The following is a 16,753-nucleotide window of genomic DNA, read 5'->3' on the forward strand; positions in this document are numbered from 1 at the left end:
CAGCCGCCATGTTGTGGACGTTCCCTCAGGCCCCGCGATCCCCCTTTCCTGAGGCGCTGAGCTCCCGGGACGGCGGCGGGCTGCCCGGGCCTCGCACCGGCGCTGAGGGTTTCGCTTGAGGCTGTGGTCCCCTCAGGGGTGCTGGGGGTGGCATGGCGGAGTGGGGGGAAGTCCATCCCGCTGGATGGTCGGAAAGGTGCGGTGTGAGGAGCACCACACGCCTCTTCGCTTCTGTTCTTTGTGGGCTTAAAATGCCGGTAGACGGAGGGGAAGGCAGGCCAAGGGCCAGTACTTTGGCTCCAGTCCGAGTTGCAAGGGTAGTTAAGAAGTTTTACGTGCCCGTCTGCAGGGGCTGGGGGTGTTGGAAGAACGCAAAATCCACCCCAAAGGGCTCAGCTTTAGGTCCACGCACCCATGAAAGACTGAAATGACTTTAAACGCCATTTTATCAATCACTGCTACTCGTTTATATAAAAAAAATAAAATCGTTAATGTGTTTTTTTCCAAGGGCCCTGTCCTTTTTGCACAGGTCGGAAACCAAGGAAGGTGTTTGCCCCAGGTTAGTGGTGGAGTTGGGGGCAGAAAAAACAAAAAGCTCACTCGCAGTTCACCAGACCTGTCAAGCATCCCTAAAAATGACTGCTGATGAGCTTTGGGCAGGTTTTCTCTTTATTTTCCTGTCTGTAAAACACAGATACCAGGTCAGATCTACTCTTTACACTTTGGTTGCTTTGCGCTGCACTGGTGACCCAAGCTGATGGTAAGCCCAGTGTCGCTATTTAAGCTGGATTTCTGACTGCTCTCCCTCATGGGATGGCACAACCAGCTGGAGCCTGCTGCTGAATGCTTGTCACTCTGATGCGCATCCAAAGCAGGGAGATACAAGAGTTGCAGGAGACCGTGGGACAGACCAGCAGAGAAGGATGCCGGAAAAAAAAAAGCAGAAAATCTCTCAAAAACAGATATTCTGCTTTCTGCCAAGTCCTCTCTTTCCAATCTTCTGCAGGCATTCGTGAACCCACAACGGGGCGGACTGGAGGAGTGGGCGCAGCACCTGCTTGCCTTGTGGTGGTAACATCCAAAACAGTCATAATTCCTCACACCACTCTACCACTGCAGCAAGAGCTTGTTTGACCAGGGCACAGCCTGCAGCGGCTGCACAGATTGTGCCCTTGCTCCCCCTCTTCCCTCGAAGCAGCCGCTTGACTTGGCATCCCACATCCTTTACCCTGGCCTGGTAATTCTCAGCTGATCATTAGCAAACAGACTCAGAGTCCTTTTACTGTTGTTGTGACTCAAAACACTGAAAAGGAGGATCAGACACCTTTTTCATGAAGACCCTGCTGCTCGCTTGAAGCCAGTGAAATTGCTGCTCCAGCACTTCAGGATTTCCACGATGATCCTGAGCTTAACGACTGCAGCTTCACAGGGGTGAAGTCACATGTGAGAAGCATTTGGGCATGTGCTAGTGCTGTAATAATCCTGGCTGCCCCTAACTCTCCAAGGATGCCGTGGTGCTAGATTTGATGTGCATCATATATTCCACTGAGCCGTGTATCCTGTCCTGGAGAATTTCCATGGTGCATTTCCATGACTCACTATTCATGCCAGCTGAATTATCTGTGACACTACTTTTTGTTTTCTTGCCGTGGTGCAGAAACATCCTCTTTTTCCCTCTTTGTGGGACAGTTCTGACAGTAGCCCTTGCACACCAGAAGGAATGGGCAAAAAGATCCAGAAATTAGGGTGTCACACAGTGGTGTCCTTCTTTCTGCTTCTTGCATGCTGTTTTGCCTGCTGAATATTAGCTCCAGAGGATTTTGCTGTAACTCTCCTTTTTGCAAACACCCACTCGGTAGTAGGCCTTACCTACACTCTACTGTTTTCCAAGTTTGGAACTAGTTAGCGCTGTACTTGCCTCTCAGCATGGTTTGTATCTGCACAGTAATACTTGTTTCGTAACCATGGCAGCTCACAGTGACTCATGCTGCCAGAGGCCTGGGCCGAAGTTAGCAGAAGGCTTTTTTTTTTTTTTTTTTTCTCCTCTGTAACCAGCTCAGCACACTGTTGTTTTGCTAGATCTTCTCCCCGTAATTGCATAACTCACCCATCACATTCGCATTCCTCTGGCTCTGTCTTGGGGACAACCCTGGGACACACTGCCCTGCTTACCACTGGTTTCACCCTGGTGCACGTGCTCACCGTGAGCTTTGCTCTGCCGGAGCGTGGAGCCGCGGCTGCTGGGGTTTCCCTCAAAGGCTCTGATGGGAAATGGTTACCCAGAACGGTTAAAAAAGGCACTGCACAGACTGAGCTAACCTGTGGGTTTGTGGTTGTCGCAGAGGTGCTATGAACATGCAACACAAGAAACCAAAGCAGAAGATCACCATGGCCAGAAGAGGACTATGCTGACGGGCCTGATCTGAAGCTTGCTGTTGCCTTCAAGAGTCTTTTGGGGAACATAAACAGGGTTCCTACAGATCCCTAATATATGTAGTGAGATCTCTTGCTGCCATACTCAGGTATCCAGCCATAGCTGGTACAGGGTAAAAACCTGTTATTTTACCATGCATGAGTGCATCCTCTTGCAACAGGTTGCACTTATAGTGGAGTTGTGGAGAAAAAGAGGATTTACCAGCAATGGATTCAACATAGTGGCTTGGTAGTGAGGAAAGAGGTTTCTTACAAAGACTGGTATTCCACCAGACTGATTCTTTACAGCCTTACAGGTGATGTGTTTTGCTTACATGGGTACGGCAATTCCTGACCTGATGCGTGGCAAGGGGAACTCAGACACATCAAAGTTTCCAAATACAGTAACTCAACCCCCCCTGCATTTTCCCTTCAATCAAGACCCATCTTCTTTTCACCTGGGATGTCTCAGTTTTGATTATTCTCTGATTATTCCTTAGGACTTTGGCAAAAGCAGGACAGAAAATCTTGGATTCAGAACAAGCAAAGAGAAAGAGAAAAACCCCATCAGCAGCAGCAAATTTAGGAAAGAGTTTCAGTTCTCTCATTGCAGAGCAGTAAAGAGGCATCATCCTTTTTTCTGTATGATCTTTGAGCCTGTCTTCTTGCAACTGGAATTGTTTAAGAGAGTGCTGTTATTTCAATGTATTTATTGATACGCTTTGGCACTTGAAGCTTTGCCTCTAGAAGTCTCACTTGCAGTCACCTTCTTTTAAATCTATTATTGGCAAGTTGAAAATGTAGGGTAGAGCATGAAACGCTCGCTGACGTCTGGCAGTGCAACTGAGCTATTGCAGCTGTTCTCAGGGCTGAGAAACGCTGAATAATGTCAGTTAATACTTTGAGGGCGATATGCTAGGGAAAACACAGATCTATATCCAACAGGCTCAAATCAGCTTGTAGACAGACACAGGCACGCAGTGTATTTGCAAACCAGGATGCCCCAGTACTGTAAGACTGCATTGTTAAGTGCATGATCAAGATAACGTGCTGTGTTTGTTTTGTGTGTGCAGGGGAGAGATGAATGAGCCAACACAAAACAATACATGTGTGCATTTATATACATTATATAAGGCCAGCCAGACTCAAACTCCCAAACTCAAAACTGTCGGCCCTTGGCAGTCCTTGCCTGCCTTGCAGCGTGGCAGAGGTGTGCAGCTCTGCAGTGATCGATACTGCTGGAAGTAAAGCATTCCAAGAGGTAGCTCTGCCCTTTGGGTTATACATATGATTAATGTACATTAATCTCCCCAAAGGCACAACGGCAGGCGGGGAACACCATTAACCTAATCAGATAACAGAACGGAGCCACCAGACAGAAGTGACACCCATCCCAGTGAGTCACCAGAAAGGCTCACTGGCTCTTCTTACAGACAGGGGTGTGCTGCACAGGGGAATCCTTACAAACTTTCATCCTAGATAGCCAGAGAAATATTGAACTGAAAAAGTAGCGCTCTGAGGAATGAGAGGCAAAGGAAAAGCTTCTAAAATCATAGAGAAATGGGCTTTCTGAAAAAAAAAGGAAACTTCCCAGGGTAGTAATAAGAAAAGACTATAGATGTGCTTTCTTATTTTGCAGAAAGCTGGCTTTACACATCTCAACCCCACTGGGTAATGGCAGTTTGGTTATTTCAAGCAATCTCCCATCCTCCTACATGTTCAAATGTTCTTGTCAGAACTGGTCAAAATGTTTTAACTGATTTTTTTTTTTTCTGAGAAGAAATGTCTTTTCACACAAAACAAACATTGTGACAGAAAGGGTAATTTTGGTCAGAATGATTTGTAATGTAAACAAAGAGTCCAATGAGAAATACCAGCATATTTGATTTCATCTTTGTTATGACAGAAATCTGAAGTTTGTCTAACCTTATTTTCTGCAGAAGAGGAGAAAGAAGGACAAAAAGAAAGTGGTTTTTTCCCTCTCTCTGACCCAACCCCAAAGTTGTTTCTCTTAACTGCAAATTTTTCATCCAGCTTAGCCATGCAGTAATGTTTTTCTCCACCCATTTTTTTTTTTTTTTAGAGAACTGGGTCCGATAGCTTAGTTTCCAGTTACAGATGCACAAGAGCTATTCTCTGACCTCTTTATCCCAAGGAAAGGGATTATGTTATCCTGCTGTTATTGGGAGCAGCCCCATCCAGCCACAGGCAGGATGCATGGGGACAGCCACGCTGCACCCCAACTCGCTCTCACACACTGTGGGTCCCAGCAAGAGGCCTCCAAGAAGGCACAGGGGAAAACCTGAACATCTGGAGCAGTTTGCACGACGCAAAGGTGAAGTTGTGGATGATGCCATCAGAAGTAGACGGCAGGTGGCACCCATGGATTAGTGCAGGGCTTGCTCAGGGTGAGTGTGAGCCAGGCTGGGCAATGCCTGCATCTAGGGTTTAGCTTCATCTTGTTGAAAAAGTAGAAGAGCAGGGAAGTGGGCTCTTTTGATTGCATGCAGGGACATTTCTGTGTCCTGTGTGGGGTGGCCTGGGACACTTTATCACTCAGGCTATTCCCATCACATTTTGTTAGCCTAGGGATCAGGCTTGGCTTTGGTCAAGTGGTGCCCACAGCAAGCAAGGGTATTGTGCCAGGAAGCAGCAAGGGCACTGCTCCCAAAGGGATGGGGAAGCAATGGAGACACCACAGCTGGCCAGGAAGGACCAGCCCCAAGATACCTGAGTAAGGAGACCAGGAAGCAGCCAGGGTCAGCTAGGAGTCCCAATCATCAGGTATGTTCACAGCAATAAGGTAGGCTTGAGATCAAGCTGAGAAATTAATCCACAGGTCAGGATTGATCCTGGTGAGAGCAACCAGGGTCAGACATAGCCAGGTGATCCCTAGGCAGGTCCAAGGTAGCAAAACAGACCTGAGTTCAAGCTGGGCAATCAATCTGGATCAGGATTCAGATCAACAGGGCCCACAGTTAGATACAAGTTGAACTAGAGACCAGCACCCCAGAAGCACAGCTCAAATAAGGAATGAGGGTTCTGGGCTCAGCTTAAATGGGCTCCCAAGCCCATGGGCAGGTGTGGGTGGGAGTCCCAGGTGGGGCTGTTCAGGGACATTAGTGTCCTCAGGACCTGTCACCCAGCCTACAGGCATAGGCTCAAGAGGTAGAAGAGCTTGTGCCACCCCAAGGCGCTGAACACTGTTTTTTACATCAAGGGACACCTTAGTGACCCACATGGTCCCTCCTCTGCTCGTCAGGCCTGCATTTGGCCGTGCCATCCGGCTCTCTGCTCTTCCCTCCTGGACCTGATTCCAGGTCCCAGCTCCCCTGCGACGTGCATCTCTTCCTAAAGGAGCACCCACATACAGCCATCGCTGTGGGGGTGCTCAAGCCCGGTTTTGGGGGGGCTGGAGGCAGCCCAGTGACCCAAACGTCGATGACAGCTGTGCTATCATGGCTTTGCATCGACCACAGTTCTCTCGCTGCCTCCCCCTGGGTCCCAGCCGCGTGCAGCCAACCAGGCAGAAACGCCAATACGTTTGACTAAACACTGATGATTAAAATGAAATGAAGACGATCAGGCTTGGATCGTTGTGGTGACAACAGAGGGAACAGCCTGGCTAGGAGTTCGTTACCGAGCTGACAAACAACAGCCTGTGGCAGCACAGGTTGCTCATGATGATGGGCAGTGGGGGATCGCGCATGTCGCATGTGCTGGCTATCGTATCTATTGTACGTCATGCTTATTTTCAGCATCCCCTGCAGGTCATCCTTTACCAGCTAAATCAAAATTAAAGGTATTAGCCGGCCTGTACAGTATGGTAAGTGATACAATTTTCCTAATCCTGTGTGATGCAGGTCAGATTAGACAGGTGGGTTTTTCTAGCCTTAATGGCTCTCTTGGCTTTCTCTGGTCAGGCTTTCTGAGGTGGGGCTGTCTGTGCTGGCCTGGGGCACTTTTATTTTAGCCAATGATGCAATGGCTTAATAAAAATGATTTGATGAAACCTGAGGCTCCTTTCTCCATTGAGAGTATGACACCTAAAATAAATACCAGTCATGAGAAAGAATTGCATAAAGCCATGCAGTCACTAATAGGCTTTAATGGCCTTGAGCAGCTTCACCTGGGACCCTCACCCACACACCTCCCTCTTCCCATTGCTCCATCTAAGCTCAGAGCCAGGTAGTTCCTCTTGGTTTAAACTGGAGTGTGGGTGAGTCTATCCTAGCTTGGGCTCTTGGACTGGCCTTTCTGGGGTGGGATCTACATATCTTCTTATAGTTAGCCTTATCTTCTGTCTTGCTGCTCTGGCATGGACCTCCAATCCAAGCATCTTCCCTGGGGCTGCTTGGATCATGCAGGATGCTCTGTGTTGGTGAGGTTCCTGCCTGTGCTGTGGTCACCTTTGTCTCTTGGTTCAATCCTACTGCTGATGCTCCCTGGCACTTAGAGATGGCAGTGGGTTTGATGTCATTAAAGGCCAACTTTTCTCCTGCTGGAATAGGAGGGATGGTGCATGGTGCAGCTGAAAACCTTCTAGAACATCACCTGTGATGTGCAATCCAGATCCAGAAACTTCTTTGCAGGTGACTGGGGGTAGCTGAAGTGCCTGAGTGAACTGGAGTAGCCAAAAAGCATCTGTTTATAACCCCCAAGAACGGGATTCAAGGCTGGGGCTGTGTTGGTCAGTGCTGAGGCCTGGAAATGAGCTAAATTGGGAGAATTGGGGGTTTCTTGTGGAGGCTTTAGGCTGTGTGTGTGTTGGGCATAATGTTTAGGCTTCAGACCTTTTTGCACCTTTGAGAAACAAAAGCTACTGAGGAAGCTGTGGTGGAGAGGGCTTGGGAAGAGCTTCTGGTTGCAAATGCAAAAAGAAAAGCAGCTTCTGAGCAGAAGAATTTTTTATCAAGAGAAGAAAATGAACAATGGGGGATAGCAGTGAGTGACCATGGGCTCAGCTGAATATCTTCAGTATCTCACCAACAAAAGCTTGGAGGAGTGTCAATAGGGGAGGTTTAATTGATGGCAAACGTTATGGCTGGTACAGAATTAGAGGCGCTCCAGACTGAGCAGGGAGGACTTTTATAGCCGTGAACAGATGAGCATTGTGAAAGATGACTATGATTCTTTGGGCATTTCTGGGTTAGATTGCAGTAAAATTGCAGCAAAAAGCAATTTTGCTTTAATCAACTCTATAACAAAGCCCCAACATAGGAAAGAGCAGAGGGCATCAGAAGATAGGAAATCATCAGTATTGCTGGAGCTGAAAGATAAGACTGTAGTCCCTACAGCTACACCAAAAGAAGATAAATTATCCGTAGGGGCAATTCAGAAAGAAAATAACGTACAATTAAAGTTGTTTGAATTACAGTTTTAGGGAAGCACTGGTGGAGGAAAAAGCCAGTTTCAGTGGAAAGTCTGAAACCTCCTTCCCATGTGCTTTTAGAAAGTAGAACTAGTTTTGGGAAAAAAAAAAAAAAAAAGATAAACTGGGCAGGGCAACCCTTAAAGAAGAGCAAAGGATGTGTTAAAAGGAACCTTATAGAGAGATGCTGAGACTAGGTGATGTATGCATGGAAAGGGAACCAGCTCTGAGCTTGCCAGGAGCAAGAGGCGAGTCTGGGAAAGGCTGAAGAGTGGCAGGAAGGCTGGAAATCTCATCTCCGGAGGTCCTTGCCAGCAGTCCTGGCTGCTTTGCCTCTCAAAGCCTATGGCTGGGTGGGTGGAGGAGGACGGCTGTGCTCCAGCAAGGCTGGGGTGCTAGAAGCAGAGGTGGGTGCTTGTGCAGCTGCGACCAAGAGCATCTCTTCACCCTCCATCCCCTGCACAAGGTCTCCAGGCTCCAGCATGGGGCATTGTACCCCATGATGCTGGTGGGCTTTGAGAATGGTTCCCAAACTTCAGATAAACCTCAGTCCCGAGGCCATGTGGTCTCCAGAAAAAGCAGATGAGGCGGGTGCAGAGGTATGTGGTTATTTCAGGTTTCTGCTGACATCTGCCCTTCTTTGGGCTAGGTTGAGTACAGTGCAAACAAACCACAGGCTAAAGGTTAAAAAAAAAAAAACCCAAACAAAAAAGCTTCTAGAGGAGTGTGCTTGCATGAGCTCATATAACTGTCCTGAAGCTACCCGTGTTCCTGATGTGGCTTTGCCTGGGCAGTTTGCTTGGGTCAGGCAGGGCAGGTAGGACCTGTAGCCACATCCCCAGGTGGGTCCTGCTGTGGGTCAAGGGGGTCTGTGCTGCAAACCTCCCCTGAGGCTCATCAAGCTGCTGTAAAAGCGTGGGGGAATGAACAGCTGATCTTCACTTTGTCGTGACAACATCTTTGCCTGGCTTTGTGAGTGGGAATCTCCTTGTGGGACTGTTCCTATGCAGGCGGCAGGATAATTGGGAGAAAGTTGGTGTATCCTGTGCTGCAAGTTCCCCTAAAAAGCTGATGGTTCCTCTTGCTGTCCCACCAGCCACCTGTCGAGGGGGCCCAGCTCCAAACAGATGGCAGTGGGGAGGACTGCGATAGGGATAATGGTGCGAATGTGGCATCTTGTGCATGATACGTTTGACAAGTTGCCATGGGACAGCTGCAATTTATAAAGCCTAAAGCATCAGCTGCAGACAAGCTTCGTAGTGACTTCTGCAGTTGCCATCTTCCCTTCCTTGCTGGCAGCTGCCTCGGAGGAAGAGGAGAATGAGGAGGAGGAGGAGGATGATGATGGTGGTGCTGAGATGGAGGAGCTGCTTTGGGAAGGGCTTTTCTTGGAAAAAGCTCTGCTCTGTGCAGTACAGGGTGGGCTCCAAAAATGTGTGGGTGAGTCTGGAAATGTGGTGCACTAGCGCTCGGCTTCCTGAAATCAGCTGCTCTGGGAGCAGCAGCGTGGGGGTTATTCCCTCTCAAGGCTTCATTTTCCTTCAGATCATCCCTTTCCCACTGCTGTAATAACTCCTTCTCCCCTGTGACCTCTTGGGACAGCTATGGCACAGATTATGGCTAGGATGGAGCAGCTGATGGGCAGCCGGGACATGTGCTGCAATGCCAGCTGGCTGCCACCTTGGGCTGTGTGCGTGTTGCTCTGACTCCTTCTGCTGAATTTCTACCCAAGCTGGTAGAAACCAAACCACCCCTTAGGCTTTGACCTCATTTCAGGCTTAGGTAAAGTTTGCTAGTGCATTCCTGGGGAGAAGAGGGACAGCCGGCAATGCGATCAGCACTTAGTTTCCCTAGGAAACTGAGCTGAAAAGGGGTATTTGTTGTGTCCAACAGCAGGGACGCTAATGGAATCGTGGTCCCTTTACTTTAGGGATGCTGCTGTGCTGTAGAGGTTTTTGCTGGAGTGGTGGGGGTGCTGTGCAGGAGAGGTCCGGGCTGTGTGTCCGTCTGCAGGCTGACAGCAGGCTCTGCCTTAGGAACTCACACAGCAGATGGTGAGCAACGACTGGGTGGTGGAGGCTGCCAAACGAGACCTGCCACCCATGGCTCTGCCAGGTCCTGCATGGTCTTTGGTGGGCATCTCCCAGGCAGGAGCTGAGGTCCAAAGAGTATTAGGTTGTAATGCAGCCTCAGAGTCCCCACTGTTTACATCAAGTCAGCCCCATGGATGGTTAAGGTTATATTTGCGGCGGGAATAGCATAAAGCTTGGCATTAGCTCAGTCGTGCCCTACTATAAGGTTTGGCCAACTTCACGTACCTTGTAATTGTAAATAGAAGTGTTGAATCAACCGTTAAGAGTTTGCATTAAGAGTCTGTGCAGCTTTTAAGCAAACCTGGTATTTCTGCACACAAATTGGGAGCAGCATGTATCGTTTGCAGCTTACCTTGTATGTAAGCGGGTCAAGTACCTAATGGGCCAGGCATGGTTTGTTTTTCAGCGGAGCGAGATCTTTTGAACTTCTGCATGGCTGGACTGTGGTGTCACTGCTTTCCTTGGGACGTGGTGATCCCGTCCTGCAGTGCTGTGGCTCCACTTTGGCACTGCCCAGGTATTTATTCTGCTTGATTTCCTTTGCGTGTGCACTTGAGGTTGGCTGTGCTGTTGCTGCTGTGCTGCCTACATGGAGTTTGCTTATTGTTGCAACATGGGGTTTTGAATTTATTGAAGAAAACACCTTAAGCAAAGGCTTTAGAGATAAAACTTTTTTTTTTAAATTGTGACTTGATGAAAGCCGTAGTGAAAGTAATCTTACGGGGTGTTACTGGGGAAAAGAAAAGCCTTGTGACTTTTCTCTGATAAGAAAATACCTTGCTAATATTTACAGATAGCTAGCCTGCTCTGAACTGAATTAATTTCCTGGGAAATCAAAATGCAGTACATGCTTTGTAACTGAACCAGAAAACCCTGCACTCCTGTCTGCTTTTCTATGAACAGGCAATTCGTCTGGCGTGGTCAGGAGATGGAGCCCATGACGCAGCGATGATGCGTCTTGGGACACTGGGTAAACGTGCTTGCTAGCGATGATGGCAAGCAGGTAGGAGGTGGCCATGTGGCAGTGTTTGGAAAGCTGCATCTGGTTGTTGTCATTGAAAAGCAATGAAAGCTGTGGGGGTTAATGTATCCATCAGGTAAGGCAGGGAAATGCATGGATGTGACCTTTGAGACATCCCTGCTGTGAAATTCCCCCTGCCTCGTCCATGTGAAATTGGGGAGGGAGCTGCCAGTGCTATGGGACCTTCACCCCCAGTTAGGGTGGACTCTGCAGCTTCCCATTTCTGCCCCCACCTCTGGCTCAGTCTACATTAAAGAGGACGCATGGCAGGACCAGAGCTGGGGTGTCCAGTGGTCCCAGTCACTCGCAGGACAGAGAGATGCCTTTTGCAAAGCTGTCGGTGCTGGACTCGGGGTGTTTCTCTGACCTCAGGTTTTGCAGGTGCAATGCTCCTGCCTGCTCCCTTCCAGGCTGGCATCCACAGCCAGGCTGGAGGAAGATGAGGGGGACAGGCCCTGGCTATCCCACTAAGAGGGTGGCTCTGGCACAGCAGAGGATACTGTGGGGGACAGATGAAGGCTCTGGTGATGTCTGGAGCTGAGCACAGAGGAGCGATGCCTTTGTGGGGGGCAGTTCTCATATTTCTTAGGTTTGGGAAAAAGCCCTTTTTTCATTCTTCATGCTGTCCTTGCTGGCTGTTTGGTGATGCTGAGTCCCAGCTTCCCTTAGTCCAGTGGGGTTCCTGGAGAGCAGATGTGGTGGCTGCAGGAGAGGTGCTTCTTGCTGTAGATGCTGATGGCTACAAGGCTGGGTGTAAGGACTGGGGGATGCCTGGGAGGGATGTGGAAAGAAAGGGTGAGGAAAGGAGGAGGAAAAAAAGCCTAATTTTCCATGTCAGGGGGAGGGGAAGTCCTCTCCAAGGGCCTGGTGCACAGCACAGTCTAACAGCTTACTCTGTCCCTGTGTGCCTGAAAGGCAATGCAGCTGAAACAAAGAGGAGCCTTTTCATTCTGTGGTGTCTGCTCCAAGGCAGGCTGCAGAAAAACCTCTGCAAACAAGGTAGTTTCATCTTCCTGCTCCTGAGAGGTCCTGTGTGAAGTGAGGAGGCAGGGAGTGACATGGTTTTGGGGTGTCAATGGCAGACAGACATCCCTGGAGCCCAGATCTGGGCAAACCCCCCTTAATGTCCTTCAGCTCTGCTCTGGGGAATGGCCAGTCCCACCGAGGATTTTGCCTGAACTGTACCCAGCAGAGCAGAGGCAAGGTCTAGTGAGGGGATCCAGTGCAAGGATTGCTTCCACCACTGTTGCAAATTTAATAGCATTTTAAAAAATAAATACCCTTGGGTCTGTGACTGGGAAGGGTGTGTGGGATTGGCTGACTGCTGGGCACAGCAGGCAGATACCTGCCCTTGGCACGCATGTGTGTTGGGAGGGCTTTCCTGACATGGGCTTTCGTAAGCATTTTCCAGGGGGTGCAGACCCCCGTGTCGTGGGATAACCCTGTGCTCGCTCTCCCTCGTTATGCCTTGCAGACCCCTCAGGGCAATTTCACAAAAGTTTGGGCAAAACTAAGTAAAAGTTGTTGCAGTGCTGGCCCTTTTTCCCTACTCCACAGTGCATGCTCCCACCCCTTCCCTTGCACTGGGGCTCCCCAGTGTGAATTTGGGGTGCTGATCCCAATAAATTGTTAACTTTTCAAATAAAACTTGGCCAAGATTGGTTCATCTGCAGTTGTGGGAGCACCAGCAATGGCAACTCAGACCTCTAGTGCTTTCAGCTATTGCCATCCTGGGTCCCATCCAGATTTTAGGACAGATAAAGCCCCCCTGAATTTAGGGGGCAACCATTTGCGGTAGCTGGTCTGAACTGAAGGACAGATGAAGGCTCCAAGCCCCCATTTTGAGCATCTTCTGGTGCTGAGGACTTGCTGGGTCTGTTCTTGGGAAGGAGAGGGGAAAGGGCTGGTGCATACCTGGGTGCCACTGAGGTGCAGGATCAGGGCTTGGCCAGGCATCTGGGAACCCATCCTGATCTTGCTAGCATCCCGCTGGGGTGGTTCTGCATCTGGAGTCCATTGCTGGGCTCTCTGCTTATGAATGACCCTTGTGTGCTGCAAAAATGCTGAGCTCTCTCCAAAGCAGCCTCCTGCCACATGCACTGACCTAAAACATCTGTGCTTGGGCGGTGGCAAGTGACTCACCGTCCCCAGCCCTGACCCTGCATCTCAGGATGGCCACATCCAAAGGGTTTCAGCCCTGCTTCTCCTGAGTGAGCAGGATTGAGGTTATCCAGATGCAGCCTCATCAAAAAAGGCTTGGGAATCCCAGGTTAGCGTTGTGGTGATTGTTTTCTCTTGGGACTGGCTCGCTGCTCTGCCTCTTCGTTCAAAGCAGCTTCAAAACCCCCTTCCTGCTCCTCCAGATCCTTTGCTTTTTGCCACTGTGATGTTTCTTGCACTCATTTGAGGCTGCAGCGAGAGGACCTGGAGCTTTTTTCCGTATGTCCGAGGATCCTGCAGTGGAGTAGCTGCGGCCACCCACCCATAGATACAACACACTTACCACTGTGTGGATCTGGCTGATGTTCAGTTCCAAGGTGATCCAAAATGGATCATCGTGGCAGCTTTTGGGGGATGGAAATCTGCACGTAGCCAAGGTGGAATTTACCCTCCACCCCCTGCCTTTTACTGAATCGGTCGTGAAGATGACGTGTGCCAGATGCCCTGTGCTGGAAGGAAATACAGCAGATCCTCCTGGGCATTGCATATTTGATTTCTATGTTGTTAGCAGCTGGAAACTACTGGTGCTGTGCAGTATTTCCATTCTGTTGACGGGAAGGAGAAGCAACCATGCGAGCCTCCCTCGGATGTGCAGAGCTGACCTGCACACTGCAGACACCTTGTTGGGAGGCTCCGGATTTGCCCTGGGCCCTCCATCCATCCTCTCTGGCTATCCTTCTCCCCTTGATCAAATTCTGGCTGAGCATGAAATTAAACTTGCAAATTGCAGCCCTCTTCTTTGCGTTTCTATATTTTTTTTTTGGTCATTATTATGCACATTTCTTATGCACATACCTTGGGTACTGCAGGGTTTGAACAAGGAAAATTAGCCAAAAATAATCATTTGGGATGGAGATCATCTACTATTTAAATTCCTCCCCAGAAGCCCTTTCATTGTTAATTATAAGCAGACTTGCAAGCAGCATGGATTTTAATTTTTAGCTAGTTTTGATGTTGAAAACATGTTTTGTGCCTTTGTTTCCAAGCTCCTTAGTTTTTACTTTTTTTTTTTTTTCCCCTGTGTTTTAACACTAAGAAAGCTCCTGGTGCTCAGATGCTCACTTTGTATCTTCAAAGACTAACAGGAGTGGAGTTGCACTTGCAGTTAAGATATCAAAGCTGTGATGCTGCTTTTATCATGTGAACTGTTGGGAGAAGGGACAAAGTGATGAAGCTGTGATGGTGTGAAGCCCTGCCCTGGGCTGGGAGGGCTGGGATTTTGCATCTTTTTTTTCTGTCTTTGTGAAACCCTTGGGTTCCACCTGCAGTTTTGGGTTGCTGAGCTTTGATGCTGGAGATGCCCATGGACCTATTGTTCCTGGGAGAGGGAATAATCGCATGCAGAAGGTCCCTGCAACCCACTTGTCTCCCTGCTGCAGCGTTGGGGGCTGATGGCTGGATCTTTTCCATCAGCCCCCAAAAAGTTTGAGGACAACGGCATTGACATGGCTCATGTCTGGTCTGCAGGAGCTCCTCAGCCAGAGCCAGCACAGGCTGGGATCAAGCAGCTGCTCTGCACATCCAGCAATACCCACGCTAGGCTGGGCACGGAAAGAGAAATCCTCTTGATTTGCAGGGCACATCTGCAAATCAAGCACAGGGCTCCCGATTTAGTTGCAGGCTTTTGAAATATATTGGCTTCATCCTTTCTCGTTCTTGCTGCTGTCACCCATGGTGCCTGGGTCAAGGCATACCAGCTCTGTCACTGCAAAATCCTTCCTTGCCTGTAAGGGAGGAAAAAAAAAAAATCAAATGGTTTTAAATATAGCATGTTTTGGGTTATTTTTATTTGCTTTTTAATTTAAGCCCTGCAGGTTTAGTTGTTCCAGCTCTCCTCGGTAATCAAAAGGGTGAGGAGCTTCCTTTGCTCTGGAGCAATGAAAGACCCAAAACTCCCACGTGGGTACCTGGCTGTGGGGCACAGCCTGCAGCCACTGCCACCGGAGCCTCAGGGACACAGTGAGAGCTGCTGGTGCCCAGAGGCCCTCTGTGAAAACCAGGTTAAAAACAAGGAGCTGCTTCCTTTGGGGGAAACATCTGGTGTGTGTGTGCCGCTGAAAAATCACCCTTGCAAAAAACCCAGCCTGACTCCCTCCCAGTGCCCTGCTCTTCCTCCTCCTCTTCCTCCTTTCCTGCTGTGCTCCCTTTCCTGGTCTCAATCCTGATGCATTCCCCGCCATGCATGTCAGGGAGTGGTGCTGGGTGCCTGCCTGCACGAGGCTGTATAAAAGGAGATGTGTGTGGGTGTGTGGGAGGAAGCTCTGCACTGCAGCCCTGCCCCGGCTAAAAGCGACCCGATGGGGTTGTGGTGGGAGCCATGGTGGTGTTCCCCCGCCCCGGGAGCCCAGCTGGGCTTCACCCCTGGGAAACCAAACTCCAAAAGGCAGCGAGATGGGTTTTCCAAGGAAACTGCAGTCACTTTGGGTGGTTGATGGAGGAGGGAGGCTGCCCTGATGCCTCCCGTGCCTGAAATCTTGCTCTTCTAGATGGGGGACAATCACGGGTGTCCCCTTCCAGCACCATGGCTCCCAACTATTTGGGGGTTCCCCTCTAGCCCCCAGCAGCGTTTTCCACCAAGCACATCGGGGGGGGGAGGGGGGGTGTTACCAATGCATCCAGGCAGCTGGTGTGGCTAAACCATTAGTGTTACCGAAATCTGGAATAAAACTTCTTAACACCAATGTGAAGTTAAGAAGCAGGCACTTCGCTTATTGCAGCGCTGGGGACACGGGGGATCACTCCTCCAAAGGCGTGTCCAACTTAATATCAAAATCCATCAGTTTTTATAGACTTTTTCTGTCAGGTCATTGTTATATAAGCTCTTTACATAAAAATGCATACTCTGCTCGCTCTTAAATTTAACCTTTATAATGATCGGTCCTTTGATTATATAACCTTATCAATATTCTTATTTAAAACCAATCATTGATCAATTTCACTTAGCTCTACGGATTGGAATCTTCGATACTCAAATTGAGATGGGAAGGGTAAGGGGTTTCCAAGCAGCAAAACTGGTGTCCATGACAGTTTCCTTAGTTTCTTGAAACAAAACATAAAAAACCAGTAACTTCCTGGTGAGGTTTCTATGGTTAGCTATTTCAAACTTCAACAATATTGTTTCCTATAGCCACACATAACACCATTCCTAAAGTTTCTCTGGCTACATTTCAAACTTAACAATCCTATACGTTATGTTCCACAATTCTACTTCTTAATCAAACCTCACTCTTCTACGTGATTAAATTTTGATCTCTTTATCAAAATACTTGCAACATTACCCAGGGTTTTCCCCTGGGAAGCGGCCTTCCTCTCCACAGGGGAAACTCCAACTGCTTTTTTGGTTTTCCCACAGGACGTGGCTCGGCCCTCCTGGTCCTCCCAGGCTCCGGGCACCCCAGTCTCCCTGCCTTGGTGCTCCCCGGCCCCGTGTGCCCCAACCCCACCCGGGCCAGGCCGGCCCCGCCGCTGCTCCCCCTCCTCCTCCTCCTCCTCCTCCTCCTCCTCCTCCTCCGGCGCCGGCGGGAACCCGGCAGGAAGCGGCCTCAGCCAATCAGGGCGCGGGGTCGCCGCCCCCGCCCCGGCCCGCCCGCGGCGGAGCGCGCGCGTTCCCGCCCGTCCCGCGCCGTCTTCCCGGTA

At 49.5% G+C, this 16,753-nt stretch overlaps 1 protein-coding gene across 1 annotated transcript in view; it reads left to right on the forward strand.

Annotated features, from left to right (window-relative positions):
• Positions 1–8,343: 8,343 nt before the first annotated feature.
• Positions 8,344–16,753, forward strand: part of CD276 (CD276 molecule) — an 18,191-nt gene continuing 9,781 nt past the window's right edge. Inside the window, exon 1 of the mRNA XM_010572235.1 lies at positions 8,344–8,382. Within this exon, the coding sequence (XP_010570537.1) occupies positions 8,344–8,382 (39 nt within the window). The remainder of the gene's footprint in view (positions 8,383–16,753) is intronic.

The sequence above is a fragment of the Haliaeetus leucocephalus genome, unplaced genomic scaffold (assembly GCF_000737465.1).
Source record: "Haliaeetus leucocephalus isolate CR32 unplaced genomic scaffold, Haliaeetus_leucocephalus-4.0 Scaffold339, whole genome shotgun sequence".
Lineage (NCBI taxonomy): Eukaryota > Metazoa > Chordata > Aves > Accipitriformes > Accipitridae > Haliaeetus > Haliaeetus leucocephalus.